Raw genomic sequence first — 25130 nt, forward strand, 5'->3', positions numbered from 1 at the left:
AGAGAAACAGGGTCTTCACAATACCTGGCAAAGGAGGAGAGATTAGGCTTACTAGCCACAGAAAAACAGGCAGTTAATTTTTAAAGGACTCAAGCTCTTTCTCTTTCTCAGGGGGAATTGGCTTTCCTTACATGCAGCTGAGTTTCTGCTTACACATTCTTTAATTTATTTTAATTCATGTTCCATTTCCACCTTTTGGTGCTTCTTATAAAAAACATGTTAATAGAAAGCACCACTATTTGCCACCTCTTGGTGGAGCTGAACTTCTTTTTATACTGGCAGTGGCTGATATTTTCTTTATGCCATCAACTGTGTGGCAGTGTCTTGGGTTACTATTGCCTCTGTAGTTGACTCAATAGTACTAATAAACAGGAGCAAAATGCAAGGGAGGATGAGGCAGATGCCAAGGCCAAGAAAAGGCAAGAACCCACCAATGAGGGTTTTGAATTCTCCAAAGTTTGAGAAATATCCTCCAACCAAGGAATCCAGGGACTACCCAGATGAAGTCTGAACTGGAACATGGGCCAATTTGTGCATTCTAGCTGTGATTTCCATGACAATTTGGTCATTATTATCAATTTCTAGGCAACAGTTCATTAAATTAAATTTTCCACATACTACTCCTCTTAAAGCTAAGATGTTGTCAACATTTCTGCCTATACTAAGAGGGGAGAAATCTCTAGAAAGATGCTAAGCCAATCTTAGCATCTTTGGCTAAGCCAATCTATTTTGATGTATAGCATTTCTCATTCGTGTTGCTTGTATTGCTAATAGTTCTAGTGCACTTGACATTTCATTGGTTATAATTTCAAGAACCGCTTGCAACCTTATGCAACCTATATGCGGTTGAGCATATAGATTGGGATGCGGTAACCCCATGACATGTCTTCCACCCAGGTAGCTGGCCCATAATATTCAATGATTCTTTCAGGAGTCCATTCATTATCTTTCCAGTTTCCAATATCCACACCCGTTTTGATATTTGTGTCTATTTCTGTGATTATGTGTCTTCTAGCTCTTCTTTTATTTTCATCATGAACTGGATATGCTAAGAGTTCTCCTTGCTTTAGAGGAATTAGAAAGAAGGATGGCTTGATTGTTCCTAACACACAAGTCCCTGTCCATTTAGCTGGCAATTGCCGATATGCACATGATCCAAGATCCAATATAGTCCAGAGGGTGCCTTCAAAGCATTTGGAGCCTCTAGCTGATCCCAAGAGTGACTTAGAGAAGAGAATCAAGAGAAAGGGTTTGGATCTGGTAAGCAGGAGTCGTTCTGGGTGTTTATAGAGCTTTGTTGTTGCCCTAGGCAGGTTGTTTTTTCTACTGTCTCTGTGAAAGCCTTTCCCCATCATGTGATATGGTACTTTCCAATTATGGAGGTTTGTAACAACCAAACACTGGCTGAGGCTGTTGGTTTACTGGCAGGGTTAGGTGAAGTGAAGTTATCTTGTGCCATTAATTCCTTTTCCTCCCATGGCCACTGGTCCTCCATATTAGTTCCTTCACATACATAGCATGAGAAATTTCTAAGCTGCCAGCTATGTATTCAGCTAGTTGAGCAAACAAGTTTTTGGTTGTTGGGAGAAGCTCAGGCACTGACTGATCAAAAGGCTTACAGAATGACTCATGGACCCAGAATTGTGGAGTTGGATGTATTTGAGTCCTTCTAGCTTTTTTGACAGTTAGTAGTGGAACTCCAAGGCCTGCTCCTTTTCTATGAATTTGTAGTAGTGCTCTCTGTCCTTTAGACCAAAAAGGTAGCTCTGGCTTTAAGATAGTAAAATTTAAAGGATTGCATGTTCTTGTCTCACAATTTGGTTTGGTTGACATGTGAGTTAGCAGAGTAGTCCCTCCTGAATATAAGGGTTGGAGCTGTGTTACCATAGACCACTGAATGTTACAGTCTGGGCACCTGATTTGTGGTTCTCCATCCAGATGTTTAGGACTGCTGCTGTTTAACTTTTCTTGTGTCACACCACTGCAGACTGCTTCTGGTTTTTTAAGATGATGAACATACACAGCATGGCAGGCAACAAACTACAAGAAAATAGGCACTTTACAGGAGAGTCTTTTATAAGACCATAAAGGAGACCATTTATGGTTCAGTCTATAAGCTCTCCTTCTTTTTATCCCTCTGATTTAATATGTACCTTGAACCAGAATTCATAGGTTAAGCGCTTAGGGTCATAACATACATACATGCATATAGCTGATTATTTCCTTGGTCACAGACTGAATAGTTTGTCCAGTTGTATGTGCATGTTCCTAACTTTTTTCCCGTATGTTCATAGCAGGTATGTTACTGTAGAGTTTTAATTATGGTATTCCTCACCCAGGTAGTACATACACCATGTGGGCATCTTTCTAGAGATTTCTCCCCTCTTCATATAGGCAGAAATGGTAACATCAGTGTGTGTAATAGAAACATGCTTACACTACACATGGGCATGGCAAATCTTCCTCTGGGAATAGAGGTTTGCAGCACTTGCAGTCATAACATAACAACAGAACAATCAGTATTGACAGAATTATAACTAGGGTTATAAATTGTATCCACATTTACTTATCCAAAGATGGTCCTCTTGGCTTTGGCTGTGTGTAGACTAGTCATCTTGCGGGATATGACTAGAACAGATCTTGTGGGATCCTCAAGCTTTAGCCGTGCATAGACTGACCAGCCTCTGGTGTGGTCACAGCAGGGCAGTTGAACTTCTTATCAGTGGTTGGGATTCACTGTAGGACTATTCAGGTGGGGCGATAATGGGTCTTGGCTAATCCACTTGTTGTCATCAGGAGTCACTGCTGCCACTGGTTTCAGCCAGCTATGGTGAATTGAAGGTGTGACACCTGCAACTTTAACAGCAGTAGGAATTGACATGATTACAATATATGGAACCCATCCCATAGGGCCTCAGTGTTGTTGGATTCCACCTTTTAACCCAGACAGAGCCACCCGGCTTATGTGGATGCACTGGGTCTGATAGATTTATAGGGATACTTTCCCTTACCCAGCCTTACCCCTCCTGCATTGCCACTCCTAAAGCCTGCATCTGTCTTCTGAGGGTTAGCTCTCTTAACCCCTTTAAATCCCCTCTAATTTGATTAATGATTGGAGGTGGCCTTCCAAACAATATTTCATAGGGTGAATACCCTGTTTGTTTTTCAGGTGTACACCTGACCTGGAGGAGGACCATGAGCAAGACCTGATTCCATCTTAAGGGAGTTTCTTGGCAAAACTTTTTTAGTAGCTTTTTGAGTGTCCAGTTTAGCTGTTTCGCCTTCCCTGAAATCTGTGGTTGGTAGGCTATGGACAGTTTCCATTTGATCTTTAAAGGTTGATTAAGCTGTTGTGCTACTTCAGCCAAAAATGCAGGACCATTGTCTAATCCTAGGGTTAAAGGCAACCCAAACCTTGGTATGATGTCTTTTAGTAGCACCTTTGTCACCTCTCATGCCTTTTCAGTTCTGGTGGGGAAAGCCTCAACCCACCCCCAGAAGGTGGAAACAAACACTAGCATATACCAGTAACCTTCTGCTCGAGGTAACTTGGCAAAATCTACAAGCAGGTTCTCACAAGGCACAGCTCCCATTTCCTGAATTTCCGGGGGTTGAGTAGGTCCTTGTATTATTCTGGGCACAGGATAGACATTGTTCACAAACAGCATGGGTGATGGCAGAGAGCTGTGATACATAGAAGTGTTGACCTATCAAAGTATCTAGGGCTGTCCTTCCAATGTAGGTTCATTGATGGATCTGCTTCACAAACCTAGTGGCTATTGTCTCTGGGGCAGCCTGCCTCCCATCAGAGAACAGCCACTATCCACCTTCAACAAATTTCTCTGTTTCCTAACCAAATCAGCCTTTTCACTTGAAGAATAATTGGGTACTTCTGGCAAAGGGGGCTCTATAAACAGATGCATTGCTAGATTCCTTTCTTCAGGTAAAACCTTGCCCATTGCTGCCTGCCTAGCCTCTCCGTCTGCCTTTCTATTGTCCTGCACCTCATAGCTGTTCCCGATTTGTGTCCTTTGCAATGAATCACAGCCACCTTCTCTAGAGCTCATATGGTTTCTAATAATTGAAGTTTCCTCTTTATTTTTGATTTTTTTCCTTCAGTAGTCAAAAGCCTTCTCTCTTTGTATATTGCCCCATGGGCATACAGGGTTACAGAAGCATATTTTGAGTCACTACGTATGTTTAATTTTTTCCCCTTGGCTTATAATAGTGCTCTGGTTAAGGCTATTAATTCAGCCTTCTGAGTGGAAGTCCCAGAAGGTAACGCTTGAGCCTCAACCACCAAGTGTTGGGTCACTACTGCATACCTTGCATATCGCACCCGATCTGTTATGGAACTGCTACCATCAGTGAAGTATTCAACCTCTGGGCTCTCTGAGGGGATATCTCTGAAATCTTCCTGGCTCTAGAACACTTCATCCACCTTATTTATGCAACAGTGGGGAAGATTCTGCCAGCAGTGAGGCAACCACCGTCCTTCCGATCGGGTTCCTCCACAGGCAGCAGGGTACCTGGGTTCAAGGTATTTACAATCTCTAGCGTTATCTGGGGATTTTCATACAGAAGCCTTGATACTTTACCATTCTAGAGTTGGGCAGCCAATGACATCATCTTGCTCCATTAAGGAGACTACAATGTGTGGCACCTGAAATATTAATTTCTGACCAAGCCTAGCTTGTTGGCATCTTCTATAAAAATTGCAGTAGCTGCCAACGTCCTGAGTCAGTGTGGCCAACCTAAGGCCACCAAGTCAAGTCTTTTGGATAAGTATGCTATGGGACAATGCCAAGATCCCAATAACTGAGTTAAAACTCTGACTGCCATTCCCTTTCATTCATCTACATACAAAAGAAGGGCTTTTTACATCTGGCAACACTAGTGCTGGGGCCTGGATGAGAGCTTCCTTTATATCCTTGAAGGCCTTTTCTTGTTCATTTTTCCATAGGAAGGGCTCTCTTTTTCTTTGGTAGCCTCAAGATCTGTAGCCAAGGCCTCCTCAAAAATCGTAGGAGAATTATTAAACCCTTGCAGCAGCCTTGTCCAGGTATATTGTGATTGCCCCCACTGGAAGGCAAATATAGGCTAAATTTGGGGAACAAGCCTCAACCAAAAGAAAGTATCCTTTAAGTCCAGATAAGTAAACCATGCAACCTCAGCAGAAATCTGTCCTAACATTGTGCATGGGTTGGGTACTTTGGCATGGATAGTGACAGTGGCCTTGTTTACATCCCAGAGGTCCTGCACTGGCCTGTGTTCACCATTTGGCTTGTGCACGGGAAGCAGAGGATTATTCCAGAAGGACTTGCATTTCACTATAATCCCATGATCATAGAGCTGATTTAGATGTTTTGTTATGCCTTCAATTGCCTCTCTGGGTAGGAGGTACTGACTGATTCGTACCAGGGCAGCATGAGCTTTAAGTCCTACTGCCACTGGGAATCTGATTGCAGCAAAGTTCAGGGGGGTTGTCCACAGCCCAGACATCTGGTATCTTGAAAAGCATTCCCTACGTATTTTGAAAAGCATTCCCTACGTATCTGGCTCCAGCAGCCTCCTGGTACACTGTTCATAGAGCCGCCATTACTCAGTTCCTAAGACAGTTGGGTCAATACCATTGCCTTTGGCTTCCCTGTATCAAGGGTCATATTTCCTTTAGGTGTAAAGAAAATTTGTGCCTGCAGTTTCTGGAGTAAGTCTTTCCCCAACAAGGGCACTGGACAATTTGGCATATATTGAAACTCATGCTGCACTTCTTGTCCCCCAATAACACATCTGGATTTTCAGATAGGTCTCTTTTATTTGGTCCCAGTATCCCCTATGATAGTAGCACAGTTCTTGTGGGGGGCACTAATTGGGTGAGTTACCACAGAGAAGTCAGCACAAGTATTGACCAAAAAATCCATTAAGTGGCCCCCTACTTCCATAGAGACCATAGGGTCCCTGGGACCTAAAATGATTGAACCCAGTCTGTCTCAATCCTCAAAAGGGCCCCGCTAAGCTGACCAGATCAGGATCTGCATTTGAAACATCATGACAAGCAACCAAATGCCACACTCGGGTGTTCGACTATTGACCATCATCTCCATCCTTTTTGTTTTCAGGGCACTCGTCTTTCCAATGGCCCATTTGCCTGCACCTTGCACACTGGTTCCTGTCCAACTGAGACTGGCTTTTCTCTTCCAGTCTTGTCTGCCCTCTTCTTCGGCCTCTGCCTTGGCCATGCCCTTTAGCAAATCCATGGTTACTTTCTGCTAGTGCAGCAGCTATAAATTGAGCCATCTCTTTGTTCCCATTTTTGATTTTTCTTTCTTTCTTTGCTTGGGCTGCCTGAGCCACTAATGCCTTGTAATATCCCTCTAGGCAGGGCTGTAGACACTTGGGATGAGTTTCTGCCACATTGAGCCAATAGTCTATATAGGGAAACTGATCTGGGTATCTTGGTTGTTCTCAAACTTGTGACTAACTTAAGCAAAATACCATTTAATTCCCTGTCTATTTTACCTTCAGAGGGCCACCCCACATTGAAAGCAGGACAATCTATTCCACAGTATGGCCTTAATTTTTCAGCATAGAGTTTCATCCCATAATCACCTCTAAATCCTTTTTAAAAATTGTTTATCACACATTCCAAAGGAGTTGGTTTCTATGCTTTGCCTCCTATTTCCTCCCCCGTGGTGCACTTTCACTCTGACTTTCACTCTTGAATCCACAAGGCAGTGTCCTATTACAGGAGTTTTGGAAGCTGCTTAGCCAGGAATGTGCCTCAGAGCACACAGCCCACACTAAGTCATGTGTGCCTCCCCACATTACTCCTTGTGATGACCTCTCCCAAGACCATCTTTTTCACACACTTTCACATACCTCCCCTGCCCAAGGACTCCTCACTGGGGTAGGTTCACACATACCCTCACACCCCCAGTCTCTGTCTCCAGATCAGTGAACCACTCTCACTATGTTGCTGGGGACATGAGGTACATCCAAATTGGCAGGCCACTCCTGCCACCCCTGGCTGCTCTGGGTTGGATTAGAGGTTGGTCCCCAGGAGGTGATTATGCTCTCCTTCATTCTTATGGGATGGACTTTCTTGCCTTGGCACCTTGCTCCTTACCACGGTCTCCTGAAGTGCTGGTAACACCCTGCAGCCCTGTCCCTGGTTCCATTGCACCACCAGGCAGATGACCAAGATGCAGGGAGAGATGGTCTCAAGCCAGGATAAGCTCCCTTATGGTGCACCTTGGATTCTGGGTCTTCCCCTGCCCCTGGGCTCTAGTCCTGCGGGCAAAAGATACAGTAAATCTGTCATCTCCAATCACAGATGAGCCCCTGGAAATGTAGCGGGATTGAATAAGGAATCAGACAGATGGATGGCATTGAAGAGGATATTTATTTTTTGGTTGCACCACCCCAGTAGGACTAACATCTAAAGGAATGATCCCTGAACAAAGAGTTAAGTTACATTTTAAGCATTTTGTGGGGCAGGAGGAGATCTGTGCAAGGGAAAGCATATTACAGAAGCAAGCAAGAAAGAGTTACTTAGCTAATTGAGACATGAATTACATTTCTTACTTTTCAAGAAAAAACAAGTTTCACAACTTGAATTTATCTGTCTGGTGACTTTGTAGCTCCACAGCTAGAGAAACAGGGTTTTCACTATGCCTTGAAAAGGAGGAGAGATAAAGTTCACTACCCACAGAAAAACAGGCAGTTAATTTTTAAAGAACTACAGCTTTTTCTCTTTCTCTTTCTCAGGGGGAGTTGGGTTTTCTTACATATAACTGAGTTTCTGCTTAAACTTTTTTACTTTTTTAAAAACTCCTACTCCAGTCTCACTGATATTCCCATGTTGTTCTGTTATCTTTCATCTGTCATTTCTTAATAAAAATATTATAAAATATTTTCTTGTTTGGTCATACTTAAAATTACAGGTTAAAGTTTCTGTCTCAGAAGTCTAGGACACTTTCAGTTAGTGTTTTTACTTCACATTAGCCATACTTCTGTGGGATTTTTTGTGTTTTCATTTAGAACACTATATTTAAAATATTATAATATGCTAACTCTGATAGTAAGTTATTCTTCATTTCTCCAAGGTGATCTCTTCATTATTTAAGGTTTAACTTGAATTCTATCAGTGTTTTGATAGAATGTAATATAAAAATGATCAGTTTTTAAAACTGGGACTGTATTAACACTCTCCTTTGATATGTAGAGAGATAGTTTAAAATTCTGCATTAGCCTTCACTTTCTTCTTACATTTCTTAATTAATGCTTAGAGTTTTGCACATTTTTGAAAATATCTTCTGTTACAGTTATGTATTTTTTTAAATACTTCATTTTATTTAAATGCTGTTAAATGTCAAGATTTTTTTGAAATAAAGATCTCTTTATCTTTTGCTTTATTTTATAGGTTATCTGTTTTGTAAGTCAACTGTATCCTTTGCTCCAGGACTTAAATGTTTGTTACATGTTCTTAACCTTTTTAATCATGAATAAGTTCTGCATTAGACAAAATAGAGATAAGTGTGTTTCATCAATAATCTATGTAACACCTAAAGGTGGAACAAACACTAGAAATTAGCACACTAGTTATTCTTCATGCCTTCCTATATTAGAAATCCCGGCCTCACTTTGGGAATGTGGAATTTAACTTTTGAAACATCATCTGTGCCAGGATAGTTGAATGGGAAGACCAAAAAAAGTTTCCTAGCAATTTCAACTTGTCTTTCTTGATTAAGTGTTTTCTTGGTTGACATAAAAAATTATTGCTTTCCAGGGTCTAGACAATTTTTAATTCCTTGTTATTTATGAAGCACTAATTGTATTTTAACATGAGTTTATTTTTATTCAGAAGATTTATAACTTTATCTGTTAATAATGTTAAGTAAAATAAGTTAATCTACTATTTAGGATTCCTAAATGTTATGCAGTTATGTTATAGTGTGGGTTTTGCTTTATTTTCTTTAGTTTTTGCTTTGCTCTTGAATGAGGTTATCAATTCTGTATAGTATAGGCAGGATTCAATATTACCAAGTACGTTTTGATTGTACATAAAAAATTATAAAATAATTTTCTTACAAGGTGACTGTCAACATCTAAATGAAAGAATAAGATAATTAGACTGTAATTATTCAGGAGGATGAAAAAATATAAAGAATCCTGTCATAAGCTTGCTTACCTTGGTAGAAAACGTGGCAAGATCACCATGGCTGCAGCAGAGTGACAAAGGGGAACTGGGACTATGTGAGGAAAGGAAAAAGAGATCAAATTGTACCGTGTCTATGTAGAAAAGGAAGACATAAGAAACTCCATTTTGACCCGTACAAGGAAAAATTTTTCTGCTTTGAGATACTGTTAATCTGTAACTTTAGCCCAAACCCTGTGCTCACAGAAACATGTGCTGTATAGAACCAAAGTTGAATGGATTTAGGGCTGTGCCGGATGTGCCTTGTGAACAATATGTTTGCAGGCACTATGCCTGGTAAAAATCATTGCCATTCTCCAGGTATATTAACCAGGGACACAATGCACTGCAGAAAGCTGAAGGGACCTCTGCCAAGAAATCTGAGGTACTGTCCAAGGTTTCACCCCCAAGACAGCCTGATACATGGTCTCATGGGAAAGGAAAGACCGTACATCCCCCAGCCCAACACCCATGAAGGGTCTGTGCTGAGGAGGAGTAGTGAAAGAGGGAGGCCTCTTTGCAGTTGATATAAAAGGAAGATTTCTGTCTCCTGCTCAGCCCTGTGAATGGAATGTCTAGGTGTAAAGCAAACCATTCGTTCTCTTCTGAGATAGGAGAAAACTGCCCTGTGGCTGGAAGTGAGATATGATGGCAGCAATACTGCTCTGTTACTCTTTGCTACACTGAGGTGTTTGTGTAAAGTGAAACATAAATCTAGCCTATGTGCACATCCAGACACAGTACCTTTCCTTCAACTTATTCATGATACAGATTCCTTTGCTCACAGGTTTCCCTGCTGACCTCTCCACCATCTGCCTGTTGCCCTGCCCCACTCCCCTCACCAAGATACTAAAAATAGTGATCAATGAATACTGAGGGAACTCAGAGACCAGCACCATTGTGGGTCCTCGCATGTTGAGCACTGGTCTTCTGGGCCCACTGTTATTTCTCTATACTTTGTCTCTGTGTCTTATTTCTTTTCTCAGTCTCTCATCTCCACCTGATGAAGAATATCCACAGGTGTGGAGTGGTACCCCTTCATCTGGCACCAAACGTGGGTTCCTTTCTCTAAGGTGAAGATATGATAGATCGTGATCATTGGAGACAAGTTGATGAGAGATTCCTCTGTACATCCATGGTCAGCCTTGCGGTAAGCTCGTGTGCTCTGAGGAACCCAAGGTAACAATGAGACAAACTGAAAGTAAATATGCCTCTTATCTCAGCTTTACTAAATTTTTTTAAGAAGAGGGAAAGTTAGAGCCTTTACAGAAAATCTAATTATGCTATTTGAAACAATAGAACAATTCTACCCATGGTTTCCAAAACAAGGAGGTTTATATCTAAAAGATTGGGATAAAACTGGCAAAGAATTAAAACAAGCAAATAGGGAATGTAAAATCATCCCACTTACAGTATGGAATGATTGGGGCATTATTAATGCAGCTTGAGAACTGTTTCAAACAGGAGAAGATAGCATTTCAGTTTCTGAGGTCTCTGAAAGCTGTTTAATGGATTGTGAAGAAGAGGCAGGGACAGAATTCAAGAAAGGAATGGAAAGTTCACATTGTATATATGTGTCAGAGTCTGTAATGGCTCAGTCAATACAAAATATTGACTACAATCAATTACAGGAGGTAGCATATCCTGAATCATCAAAATTGGGGGGAAAGGTCCAGAGTTATTGGGGTCATCAGAGCCTAAGCCAGGATGGCCAACTTCTCCTCCCACTGTTCCAATACCTGTAACATTACATTCTCAAATGCATGTTAAACAAGTACAAGCCCTGAGAGAATATCAAATAGAAAAGGATGGAGTCTCTATCTTGGCAATGCCAATCCAGATACAATAGCCACAATATCAGCCAGTAGAAAAAAACAAACAAACAAACCGGTGGTAGCTTATCAAGAGTGGCCTCCAGCTGACCCTCAGTATCAGCTGCCTCCAGAGGTTGGCCACAGTGCTCAAGTGGTGTGTCCCATGCCCAATAGCATGGCATCATACCAGAAACCCACAGCGATGGTGTGTAATCCGTCAGCACCACAGGGCATGGCGCTGTATCCTCAACCACCCACTATGAGACTTAATCCAGGAGCACCACTTAGGGGACAAAGTAGCACACAGCAAGTGGTCACTGATGAAGCTATAAAACAGGGAGATCTTGAAGCATGGCAGTTCTGGGTAATTTTACAACCAGTACCGGCTGGGGAAGGGGCTTCAGCAGGAGCACCTGTGGTGGCTATTGCTAGATATGAAACTTTCATCACAAAAATGTTAAAGGACATGAAGGAAGGAGTTAAACTATATGGAACAAACTTCCCTTACATGAGAAACAAAATGGGGATATCAGAAGAGAAGTTGCCATCCACCAAGAAAGCGAAGCTGCCGACTTGGGCACAGTTAAAGAAGCTGACACAGTTAGCTGACAAAAGCCTAGATAACACAAAGGTGACACGAACTACAGAGAATATGCTGCTTGCAGCTTTGACGATTGTATCAACACTGGTAAGTCTCCCTATGTCTGCAGGAGCAGGTGCAATTAATTATACTTACTGGGACTATGTGCCTTTCCCACCCTTAATTCGGGTAGTTCCATGGGTGGATAATCCTATTGAAGTATATGTTAATAATAGTGCATGGAAAACAGATGATCATTGCCCTGCCCAACCAGAGGAAGAAGGAATGATGATGAATATTTCTGTTGGGTATCGTTATCCTCCTATTTGCCTAGGGAGTGCACCAGGATGCTTAATGCCTGCAACCCAAAATTGGTTGGTAGAAGTACCTACTGTCAGTGCCACCAGTAGATTTACTTATCACATGGTAAGTGGAATGTCACTCAGGCCACAGGTAAATTATTTGCAGGACCCTTCTTATCAAAGGTCATTAAAAGCTAGGCCTAAGGGTAAGACTTGCCCCAAGGAAATTCCCAAAGGATCAGAAGGCAAGGAAGTTTTAGTTTGGGTAGAATGTGTGGCTGTTAGTGTGGTAATACTACAAAACAATGAATTCGGAACTATTATAGATTGGGCACCTTGAGGTCAATTCTACCACAATTGCACAGGGCAAACTCAATCGTGTCCCAGTGCACAAGTGAGTCCGGCTTTCAACAGTGACTTAACAGAAGGTTTAGATAAAAATAAGAACAAAAGGTTAGAGTCTCTCTACCCTTGGGAATGGGGTGAAAAGGGAATCTCATCACCTCATTCAAAATTAGTTAGTCCTGTTATTGGTCCTGAACACTCAGAACTTACTGTGGCCTCTCACTGCTTTAGAATTTGGTCTGGAAATCAAACTATAACAGCAAGTGACTGTAGGCCATCTTATACTATCGACCTAAATTCCAGTCTAACAATTCCTTTGGAAAGTCATGTAAAGTCCCCTTATATGCTAGTTGTAGGAAAAATAGTTATTAATCCAGATTCCCAAACTATAACCTGAGATAATTGTAGACTGTGTATTTCCGTTGATTTAAGTTTTAATTGGCAACATCATATTCTACTAGTGAGAGCAAGAGAGGGTGTGTGGAACCCTGTGTCCATGGACTGATCATGGGATGTATAAAAGGAGTCCTAAGCAAATCCAAAAGATTCATTTTCACTTCAAATTTTTGAGGCATCAAAAGCTGATTTAAATGTGGTGCCAGGAACTGAGGCAATCATGGAAACTACTGATGGCCTCACAAATCTTAATCCAGTCACTTGGGTTAAAACCATCAGAAGTTCCACTATTGTAAATCTTGTATTAATCCCTGTGTGCCAGTTCTGTCTGTTGTTAGTCTGAAGGTGTACCCAGCAGCTCCAAAGAGACAGTGACCATCAAGAGTGGGCCAGGAAGATGATGGCAGTTTTGTCAAAAAGAAAAGATGAAATGTGGGGAAAAGTAAGAGAGGTCAGATGTCACAATGTCTGTGTAGAGAAGGAAGTCATAAGAAACACTATTTTGATCTGTACTAAGAAAAACTGTTCTGCTTTGAGATGCTATTAATCTGTAACTTTAGCCCCAACCCTGTGCTCACAGAAACATGTGCTGTATTGAACCAAGGTTTAATGGATTTAGGGCTGTGCAGGATGTGCCTTGTGAACAATATGTTTGCAGGCAGTATGCCTGGTAAAAGTCATTGTCATTCTCCATTGTCTATTAACCAGGAACACAATGCACTGCGGAAAGCTGAAGGGACATCTATCAAGAAAGCCTGGGTATTGCTCCAAGGTTTCCCCCCTGAGACAGCCAGAGATATGGCCTTGGGGGAAAGGAAAGACCTTACATCCCACAGCCCAACACCTTTGAAGGGTCTGTGCTGAGGAGAAGTTGTGAAAGAGGGAGGCCTCTTTGCGGTTGAGATAAGAAGAAGGCTTCTTTCTCCTGCTCATCCCTGAGAATGGAATGTCTAGATGTAAAGCCAACCATTTGTTCTATTCTGAGATAAGAGAAAACCACCCTGTGGCTGATGGCAGTATATGCTAGTAGCAATACTGCTCTATTACTCTTTGCTAAACTGAGATGTTTGTGTAAAGTGAAGCATAAATCTAGCCTGTGGGCACATCCAGACACAGTACCTTTCCTTCAACTTGTTCATGATACAGATTCCCTTGCTCACATGTTTCCCTGCTGACTTTCTCCCCACCATCTGCCTGTTGCCCTGCTGCACTCCCCTTGCCAAGATAGTAAAAATAGTGGTTAATAAATATTGAGGGAACTCAGGGACCATCGCCGATGCAGGTCCTCACATGTTGAGCTCCAGTCTCCTGGGCCCACTGTTCTTTCTCTATAATTTGTCTCTGTGTCTTATTTCTTTTCTGAGTCTCTCATCTCCACCTGATGAGAAATACCCACAGGTGTGGAGGGGGAGGCCCCCTTTCAGGACTATATCTCTTAATGAGAATAGTGTGATCTGCCAATTAGAAAATAAATATTCCTTCTTGGTAGAATGGGAAAGGATATAAATCAATCTATTAGTCATTGAAAGCTTGTTTTGCTTTTATAAATGTGCACATTGATTAACTTTCCTAATGTGTAAGTTACTGGGAAGGGAGAGTATTTTATTACTGTAACTTCATCAACTATGTGAACTATTTTTTGGTTTACATTCTCCAAATCACAAAGTGGCCTCTCATCAGAAATTATTTTCCCTTCACTTTCTTAATTTCTGGCAGTATACCAAAAGCCTTTTTCAAAATTTATTTAAGAACTATGAATCACATATCTTAGTTTATTTTTATTTTGGGGTGTATTTTTATTTTATTATTATTTTTTAATTTTGCTACAAGTTCTGGGATACATGTGCTGAGCCTGCAGGTTTGTTACGTAGGTACACATGTGCTATGGTGGTTTGTTTCACCTACGAACCTGTCATGTAGGTTTAAACCCTTCATGCATTAGGTATTTGTTCTAATGCTCTTGCTTCCCCTTCCCTTTCACCCCATCCCCTGACAATCCCCAGTGTGTGTTGTTCCCCACCCTGTGTTCATGAGTTCTCATCTTTCATATTCCACTTATGAGCAAGAACATGCGGTGTCTGTTTTTCTCTCCCTGTGTTAGTGCTGAGGATGATGGTTTCCAGCTTCTCTTATTCAAGATCTGTTTTGCTTTTCCATTTTTTCTTATTCAATTTTAGTAAGTGTATACTCCAAGAAACATATTCTTTCTTCTGAGTTATCTAATTGGTGTTTTGTGTGCAATTGCTTGTACATGAAAACAATTGTGGTAATTGCAACAGTTGTCAATTTTCGTCACTATGACTATGGGCATTCCAGCGGTATCCATGGTTAATTTTTTATTTTACATTTATTGTTTGAGTATTCTTGCATATTAGTTACCCTTCCTAAACATGTGTCAATTTTGCCTTTCTTTCAGTAAACCTATTCTTAATTTTCTTGATATTTTGTACTGTAGAACAAAATTATTTTATTGTTCTTCTAATCTATTTCTTCTGCTAACTTTGGAGATAATGTTAGGTTGTTTATTTGACATAGTCCTTTTTGTTGATATAGGTGTTTATTAAAAATATTTCCATATCACTGTTTTATTGACTCATTGATTGTTTAATTTGTTTAGTTTCTATGTAGTTGTGATTATGTTGAGGAAACATTTATTATGATATCTATTTTATGATGTTCTTAGAATTGGCTTCTGGTGTTGTAATATAATTTATTTTAAGGACTATGCCACATGCAGTTGAGAAAATATGGGGCTTCTACAACTGATTGATGCAATATTCTGTAAATGACTGCTAGGTTTGTTTAGGCTGAAGAGTAGTTTTAGTTGGATGAGTTCCCTGGTTAATTTGTGCTTTACTGATGATGGGGTGTTGAATTCTTCTACTAATATTGAATTGTGGTCTATTTCTACCTTGAGATCTAACAATGTTCACTCTCTTTATTTACAAGTTTCAATATACGTTGCATATATATGTATAATAGTCATATTATCTTTATATGTTGACTCTTTTTTTCATTATGTGATGTCCTTTTTTGTCTCCTGTTGCCATTTTTCACCTGAACTCTATTTTGTCTGCTCTAAATACAGCTACACCTGCTTTTTTGGTCTATGTTTGCACAAATGGCTTTGTCTGCTGCTTTATTTTCAGGCTTTCTTGTTTTTATAGGTGAAGTAAATATCTCAAGGCAATATAAGTTGAGTTGAATACAGTCTTTTAATATAAACGTTAACTCAATACACTTAATGCTTATTAAGTTCAGGGGTAAGTGTGTGAGATGTGCATGTTTGTTACATAGGTCATGGTGTGTCGTGGTGGTTTGTCATTACAGACTACTTCATCACACAGTTTGTAAGCCAAGTAATGATTAGTTGCTGTTCCTGTTTTTCCCTTTCCTTCCATCCTCCACCCTCTGCCAGACCCCAGTGTGCATTCTTCCATTTCATGTGTCCAGGTCTTCTTATTATTTTGCTTCCAGTTATAAGTGAGAACATTATGTATTCACTTTTCTTTTATTCTGTTAGTTTGTCCAGTAGAATGACATTTTGCTCCAAAAATGTTCCCAAAAAGGACAAAATCTGCTTCTTTTTTATGGCTGCAGAGTGTTCCAAGGCATATACGTACAACATTTCCTTTATCCAAGCTATCATGCCCATCTAAATGGCCATTTAGATTGATTCTATGTCTTTGTCCTTCTGAATAGTGCTGTACTGAACATATACATGCAAATGCCTTCATAGTAGAACATGTGTTATTTTTTTCAAGACATATTCAGTAATCGAACTGCTGAGTTGAATGGTATAGGTCTCTGTGGGCTCTCTTTCACAAAGATTGTAGAAGTTTACACTCCCACCAACAGTGTAAAATCATTTCTTTTTTCCCTGCAAACTCACCAGCATCTGTCTTTTTTTTTTTTTTTTTACTTCTAATAATAGCCATTTGGACCGGTGTGAAATGGTACCTCACTGTGGTTTTCATTGACATTTCTTTGATGATCTGTGATGTTAAACTTTGTTTTCAGGTTTGTGGGCTACATGTATGACTTCTTTTGAGAAGTGTATGTTTATGTCCTTTGCCCAGCTATTAATAAGGTTGTTCATTCATTTGTTAGTTTTTGTATACTTTTCTAAGTTCTTTATAGATGCTGAATATTAGAAGTTGGCCAGATGCATAGTTTGCAAATTGGTCTCCCATTCTGTAGATTGTTTAACTCTGTCAATAGTTTTAAGCAAAGGAATAAAAAGAAATTGCATTCCTAGTCTCTGACAAAACAGACTTAAAATATTTTTACTTACTCAGACTCCTTAGGCCTTGTCACTGTGTAATTTTACCATCAGCTTCCACTGAAGGTAATTATTGCTTGATGAAGACTTAATAGTGCCACTTTGTAAAGTGTGCCTTGCTGTGCCCTCTGATTATTTTTTCTTTTCCTTCTCTCTTATTTGACTTTGCATGTGTGTGTTTGATGTTTTCCCGTAGTGGTATTTCCTAAACCATTTATATTTTCTGTGTAGTTGAAGTTCATGTAAAAATGTTTGAGGCACTATGTGGTGGTTGTAAGTTGATAATAACATCACTGAAATTGATTGCATATATATATGCATGTATATATATTATATATACAATATTTATATATAATATTTGTGTCTGGCTACATATAATTATTATGTATAGTATGTATCTGTGCATATATATAATATATACCTGCATACTATATATATATTTTATATAGTATATATGTGTATATATAACATATTATATAAAATATATGTGTATGAATAATATATTTTATATAATATATAATACATAAATAAAATAAATATGTAGTATGAATGTGTATATATGTTATATATAGTATATATTTGTTAATATAATATATAACATATCATATATAATATTGCATATAATATATACTGCATAACATATAACATTTATAATATATAACATATACAAAATATATAATGGATTAAATATAACATACATAATATATAATACATAATACATTTAAACAAAGAAAAATGTATGTGTATATACCTATATATTATATAGCATATATAATATATATTTCATATTATATATTAGATATATATATGCATACATTAGATATATATACACACAGTTATACAGATATTTATTTAATTTTAAAATATATAATTTTGTAATATGTGTTCCTTGTCAAATTAAGGCAGCCATTATCATTTGCAATCATTTTATCTCTTCACCTTCACATTAAAGATACACGTTATTAACACACCTCCATTACAGTATCAAAATGTTCTTCATTTTACTGAGTGCTTTTATCAGTGAGCTTTATCCTTTCTTATGTTTTCATGTGCTCATTTGTGTTTTTCTCTTCCAGCATGAAGTCCTCCCTTATCATGGCTTATAAGATAGGTCTTATGACAATAAAATTCCTCCGATTTTGCTTATTTGGAGAACTTCATCTTTCCTTTATTTTGGAGAAAAGCTTTCCTGGGTGCATTACTCTTAGTAGGCAAGATTTCTTTCTTCCTATTATTATTAATATTTAAATGTTATCTCACTCACATCTTAACTGCAGCGTCTCTACTGACAAATCTGCTAGCTGTTGAGTACTCTCTTGTAGGTGATTTTATTTTTGTTGTTTTTTTTTCAGGGGGTGTGTGTGTGTATGTGTGTGTTTCTGGTTTCAGGACTAGCTCTTGAGTTTTTTGTCCTTTAAAAGCTTTTGAAAGCTTCACTACAAAATATTTTAGTGTCGTTTTGTACAAATCAATCTGACTGGAAAAGGCTGACCTTTGTATGTCTAAATATTTACATTTTTATGCCAATTTAGAAAGCTCTCTCTTATTATTTAAAAAATGTTATTTCTACCTTTATATTTTTTCTTATTTGATTATTTTTGTGATGAGTAATATAACTGTCTTTATGCTGTTTCATAAATCCTGCAAGCTCTGTTTTCTTATTTATTACTCTTTTCTTCTGAGAATCTATATTTTGAAATAACTTGTCTTTTAGTTCCCAGTGTGTTTTTTTTGTGCTGGATCAAATTTGGCATTGATGTTCTTTTTTACTTTAATATTCGTAAAACACATTTTAGTTTCTGGGTTTTTTGTTTTTTCATCATTATTATGCCAGGGTAGGTCTGGCATCTTTCAGTAGAGGTACCAGTCTGGAGGCCTGGTCCCTAAGAGCCTTCTCAGTGCTCTGTGGTATGCCGATGTTGGGGTTGAAGGAAAGTTGGTTATCATTTTCCTGTCCTCCAATCAGCCATTTTCTCTCTCTGCACTTTGCTAACAGGTTATTGGAAGGATGACATGACTAGTATAAAACTCCCATTGCTATTCTTTTTAATAATGTCTTTCCTTATTGTGTTACCATCCAGTACTGCTATCAGCCACCTGGTTTCAGTCTTATGTATGAGCACATAATTTCAAGTGTGGATATTTGTTCATATTGATTCTTCTGTAAGTGGGAGCCGATTGATGAAGTTTTCCATTTCCCATTCCTTCTCCTTGCTTCTCCTCAACCTGTTACTGCATGTTGAAATTATACATGGTTTTATCATTTTATAAATCTCAATACCGTTCTTTTGTTATGATGGATGTAAATTTCCTAGTTATGTAATTATCTGTGCTCCTCAATCTTTTGTTATGAATATAGTTTTCTGACAGAATACAGGCTGACAGCCATTATTATAAGACAAAGTTATGAAATTCCAAGCTGTGTAAATATTGCACAATGTCTCCTTTGAATGTGAGATGGAGATTTGGTTACTGCATTAATCTTATATGTATTATTATTGTAATAATGTTATGACCTTTTAGGTTTATAAATTCTTCTCTGTTTCTTACATATGTATATAAAACTTCAAGTTGTATAAACCTTAAAGGCTAACTTGTGTGAACATATTTGTGTGGAGTGCATATGTTGTGCAGTTTTCCTGAAGACTAATGCATATTCTTATTGTCAGCCCACCTATATTGTACATGTATAGAAATTAGTTGGCAGTATACTACCTACATATTTTTTATACCTTAAAACTTGCAGGTATAAACTTTACCTTACCCTTTTTTTGTGAGATGCAAGCATCTAGGATTTATAAAATATATTCTCTTCCACTGTAAGAAAATTTATGTAATCAACCTTGTTCTCATTCTCACCTAGAATTTAATGGAAATGGAGACTTACAAACCTTATTATTCCCCATATCATTACATTGTGTTTGCTGCCAATGTGAGTGCATATATTATTGAATATAGATACGAGCTGACAATACACATTATTTTTTTTTTTGTTCTTGAGTTTAAAATGCAAACTCTCAGCTGCACGATCTGTGCTGATTTTCATTTCTGGGTATGAATGCATTGTGGCCTGGTGTGAAAACTCCCAAATTCTCCCCTCTTTGCCCATGGATATATTTATTCAGCTACGGTAACACTGTTTAGAAGTTTAGCTTATAAAGTAATCCTTTTGAGTAAATAAGTTTATATATCTTGATGGGTTTCTTGACTGTATTAATATGGGATATCATTTAATCATGGAAAAAATAAGTTTCTGAGCTGCACCAATTTTTATTTTTTCTTGTTCGAATTTATATATATTTAATCATGTATATATACACACACATTTGAACATATATAGTTAGAAAAGTAACACCACACACACACGCACACACACACACACAAATACAACCTCCTTTCCTTGACCATAGAAACAATGTGCTCACTATGTCAAACCAGTCTCTTTCTTGGGTATGGGTGTGCATTTCACATAAAAATTTTCCAGCCAATTTCAATTTACATCTGAATGGGGCAGGTCTGCACTCATCTTTTTTGTTTCTTCTTTAAATTTTTATTTTATTTTGAATACCAGTATCACATGTCCTTGTTTGTTACATGGAAATATTGCACGATAGTGGGTTATGCAGTGTGAATTTCCTCACCCAGCAAATGAGCATGGTGTCAAATAGGTAGTTTCTTAATCCACTTCATTTTTTAAATCTGTATATTTCCACAGTGTCTGCTCCTTCCATATTTATGTGCATGTGTTTTCAATTCTCATCTTCTGCTTATAAGTGAGAACATATGGTATTTTTTTTTTCTGTTCCTGCAGTAAATAAGGCCTCTGTCTGCATCCATGTTGTTGTAAATGTCATCATTTCATTCTGCTTTTTTGCTGCACAGTATTCCTTCGTGCATAGGTACATTTTTTTTAACCCCATCTACCACTGATGAACTGAATACTAGTTTTCTTTATCCACTCCACTTAGGTTGACTCCATGGTTTTGAAAATTAGTGTAGTGCTGCATTAAAGATTTGAAAGCTTGTGTCTTTTTGTTGGGATGACATATTTTTCATTTCTGGACACATACCAATGATCAAATTTCTGTGTGGAATGTTAGCTTCATTTTCAGTTATTTGAGAAATCTTCAGTTTGCTTTTTTAAGTGGCTGAACTCTTCAGCATTCTCATCAGCAATGGAGAAGCATTTCTATTATCTGCAGCTACATTAGCTCCTGTTTTTTTAAATTTTTTTTAACTCTTAAATAACAGCCATTCTGACTGGTGTGAGCTGGTATCTTATTGTGGTTCTGATTGGCATTCATAAAAAATTAATGATGATGAATATTTTATGATATATTTATTGGCCACTTATATGTCTATGTCTTGTTTACAGAAAGGTCTGTTCATGTCTTTGAGTACTTTTTTTTTTTTTTTTTTTTTTTTTTTGAGACGGAGCCTCGCTCCTTCACCCAGGCCTGAGTGCAGCGGCGCCATCTCGGCTCACTGCAAGCTCCGCCTCCTGGGTTCATGCCATTCTCCTGCCTCAGCCCCCCGAGTAGCTGGGACTACAGGCGCCCGCCACCGCGCCCTGCTAATTTTTTGTATTTTTAGTAGAGACGGGGTTTCACCGTGTTAATCAGGATGGTCTCAATCTCCTGACCTCGTGATCCGCCTGCCTCAGGCTCCCAAAGTGCTGGGATTGCAGGCGCCAGCCACCGCGCCTGACCGTCTGAGTACTTTTAATAGTTACTTGTTTTTGCTTGTTGATGTGTTAGTTTCCTGTAGATGCTGAATTTTAGACTTCTTTGGTGCAGCTAGGAAATACCTTCTCTTGTTCTTATGTTTTCTATTGACTCTGCACTAATCTTGATGACAATTGGCTCAATTTTAGAATACCTTGGTGAAAAATAGAGCGTTCTATGCTCATTTTACAAAGATAATGGAGTCTCTTCTATAACACTGCTGACCTCTCTAAATGGATAAAACTTATATTTATATCAATACAGGCCTTCCTCTTCTTTATTGAACATACATGTATTCTTCCTCACTATATAAATTCTGTGCTATACGTGCATGGGTATTATCATAAGCCTTCAGGTTGCATAAATCCTGGTTGTTTGGTTTTATTATGAGTATGATTTTGGTTATTCTTCTTTAACAGGGATTGATTACAATTATTCTTCTTTAACAGGGATGCATAGTGTCAGGTAAATCAAACGTAGCTTTGCTCTAATTTTGATATAAATTGGATACAGTTAGGCAGAATATTTCCAATGTCTGCAAGAACACTCTCATGCCTTGTTTATTTTGCATATAAAGTAACCCATGTGTTACAGAAACATTGGCCACTTGTTTGATTATAAAACTATATCCCTCTTAAATGAATGTTGAAAACTGCTTTACAGGAACACACTCTTTTTATCTTTATACCTCCTGCCTTTGACCATCACTGAAAATCAACTCAAGCTTCATGGCTATATACAAAGAGAACTTTTTCTTTTCCTGACCTAGATCTAGAACTTTCTGATAAGTTCTGGGTTTACTACTACATGCTCACTAATGTGAGCTTCTTGGTTGTGAAAGAACAAATACACACACACACACTTGAATTTTTAAAATACTTGTATATAAATAAGAAAGCATAGGAGCTATCTTCTGAATTATAGTTTTTTGAACTGAGATGCTAAATTTAAATTTGTGTGAACACTGGCCTTTTTTTTTCTCTCGCATACATGAAAGCCTTTGAGACATTTATCCATCTCCAATATATATATTTTTTGAGGAAGTGTCCCATTTTGTCACCTATGTCAATACACAAGTCAAAGTAGGTCAGTGTTCCTATGTTATATTTATGTATACAGATACATGTGTGTACTTACGTATGTATGCAATGTAAAAAAGAATACTTACAGCTAACTTTACACACTGTATTCAATGTGGACAAGCTAGGCTTCAAAAATCACATGGGTAAATGCGATATTCTTGGAAGGAAAAGTATGCTGTTTGTACCTACCAGTCATTTTCATTACAAGTAAGAACATTTTACTAAGGACAGGACTTAAAATAACCAAAGAATTCATATTTAGGAATGAGAATGAAGGGTGCCAGAAAACACAAATGGTACTCACTATGGAAAAAGTATAATCAGCTGCACTGAAAGACTGCAAACACAAAGAACTACAAAAATACATCAAAATATCAAAAAGGCAAGCTCATTTATCTTGCTCTTTTGAGACAGGGCAAGTTCATTTATATTCAAGACAGTAGTAGGACACAGGTTTTATGCAGCAAGGATCTTACACCCATGGCAACTGAAAAATTCACAGAAGAGCATACAGGTCTACAGCCAGAGCTTATATCATGTAACAACACTTTTTCAAACAGAGAGTTATACATTTACTACAGAAATAAGAGGTCAAAATTTAGTTTTTGTTACATAATCACTGACTACTTGACACAGATATGAGCATGCCCAGTGCCTTTATAAACTCTGGCTTCCACTTGTCATTATGGTAGGTAGATTCTAACTTTCATAAACTCAGACCTTCTTTGTATATGAGCGACATGGTTCAAACAACCCAAACACTCTTAACTTTCTAAAAAGCAGAAACAAAAAACGGGATCTCCAGGTTTATACTTGAGGGTATTTAGCTTTAACAATAAAAGTCAATTCAGGTAATATGTAGGCAGAAGGTCTTATGTATATCCCTTTGCTCTTGGTATGAATAGTAATTTGCTGACCTCATAACTGGAAAAAGAATGCTTTATTCAATAGCTAGTGAGATCCTTGATTATATAATCTTAGCTATATTTCTGGCATTTTTCATAACTTTCTCATGCTAAATATCTGGCTTTTAAAATTTCAAACTTCATTAACTTGGATAGGGATAAGAGCTTCCTGGCTGTACATGAGCTTGACGGCTTTCTTGGGGTGGATTTGGGATCATGGGCTGCATGTGGGCTTCCTGTCTTTGCCAATCTTCACCCTTCCCTTTGATTTAAAAGATAAACTTCAGAGCTGTACAAATAATAAACTGCTATTTTCTTGCATATTGAATTTTACTCTCTGATTGAGAAACCCTGAACCCTCTATTTTCTAGATATAAATATAACAACCCAGATTTATAAATTATGGAGTAGCTTTTTGGATAAGAGCATGCTAATGCTTTTGTGTCTTTCCTATGGACATAAGTTAACCATTTAAATAAATTCTGGCCTCCTCCTTCCTGATAAAGCAGTATAATTATCTATAAATATACAGAAAATGTGCTTCTGGAATATGGATGAAGCTTCCAATCTGTGTAAAACATGCACTTTCTCCATCTATTGGGATCTAGAGTTTACACTCAGATAAGCTTTGACAGTCTTTTGTTTTTTTTTCTTTTGAGTTGGAGTCTTTCTCTGTCAACTTGCTGGAGTGCAGTAGTGCAATCTGTACTCACTGTGACCTCTGCCTCCTGGGTTCAAGCAATTTTCCTGCCTCAGCCTTCAGAGTAGCTGAGATTACAGGCACCCACCACCATGCCCAGGTAACTTTTGTGTTTGTGTGTATTTTTAGTAGAGGTGGGGTTTCTCACCATATTGGTCAGGCTGGTCTTGAACTCCTGACCTCAAGTGATCCACCCACCTCTGCTTCCCAAATTTTTGGGCTTACAAACATGAACCACTTTACCCAGCCTGTGACAGCCTTTTTTAAAATGCGGTGGTGTGTTTCATCCAAACCAGTCTTTTCTTTTTGGCCTTTATATAGCTATAACATTTCCAGCTCTCTAAACTAACCTCCTCTACATTGGTCATAAGCATGCCATTTAAAGTATAAATATTGCTATATCAGAAACATGCAAACTGTGATCTCTTAACCATCTTTAACCAACTATAGTGGGGCTTACTATGAGCAGAGAGTGACTTATCATAGAGTAAAAGTTCAGAGCAAGAGCTTTGGGGTCAGACTTGGGCTTGAGTGCCAGCTTCACAGTCAACTGTGACCCGAGAAAGGAGAAGAGTGAGCCCTTCCCAGCTGTTTTAGATAATATTGCTAGTATGGTAGCCTGCACATGGATGAATGCTCAGCCTTGTAAACAAAAGTCTTATTATTAAGTATTCCCTGGCGCTATACATTTTACTTCAGCTAAATGCTGATATTCACAGAATCATGTAGAAGAATAGGTATGTATAAAGAAATGCAATGGTGCATTTATATTTTACAGAGTTCTTGAAGCTCTTGAGATTAATG

At 38.3% G+C, this 25130-nt stretch overlaps 1 protein-coding gene across 1 annotated transcript; it reads left to right on the forward strand.

The window, feature by feature from the left end:
- The first annotated feature begins 11212 nt into the window (after nt 1-11212).
- On the forward strand, nt 11213-12494 carry LOC129025739 (endogenous retrovirus group K member 5 Env polyprotein-like). The gene is given in 2 exon segments (XM_054473365.1): nt 11213-12444; nt 12446-12494. Coding segments are annotated over 2 exon segments (1281 nt in total).
- Nucleotides 12495-25130: the final 12636 nt, after the last annotated feature.

Source organism: Pongo pygmaeus, chromosome Y (genome assembly GCF_028885625.2).
Source record: "Pongo pygmaeus isolate AG05252 chromosome Y, NHGRI_mPonPyg2-v2.0_pri, whole genome shotgun sequence".
NCBI lineage: Eukaryota > Metazoa > Chordata > Mammalia > Primates > Hominidae > Pongo > Pongo pygmaeus.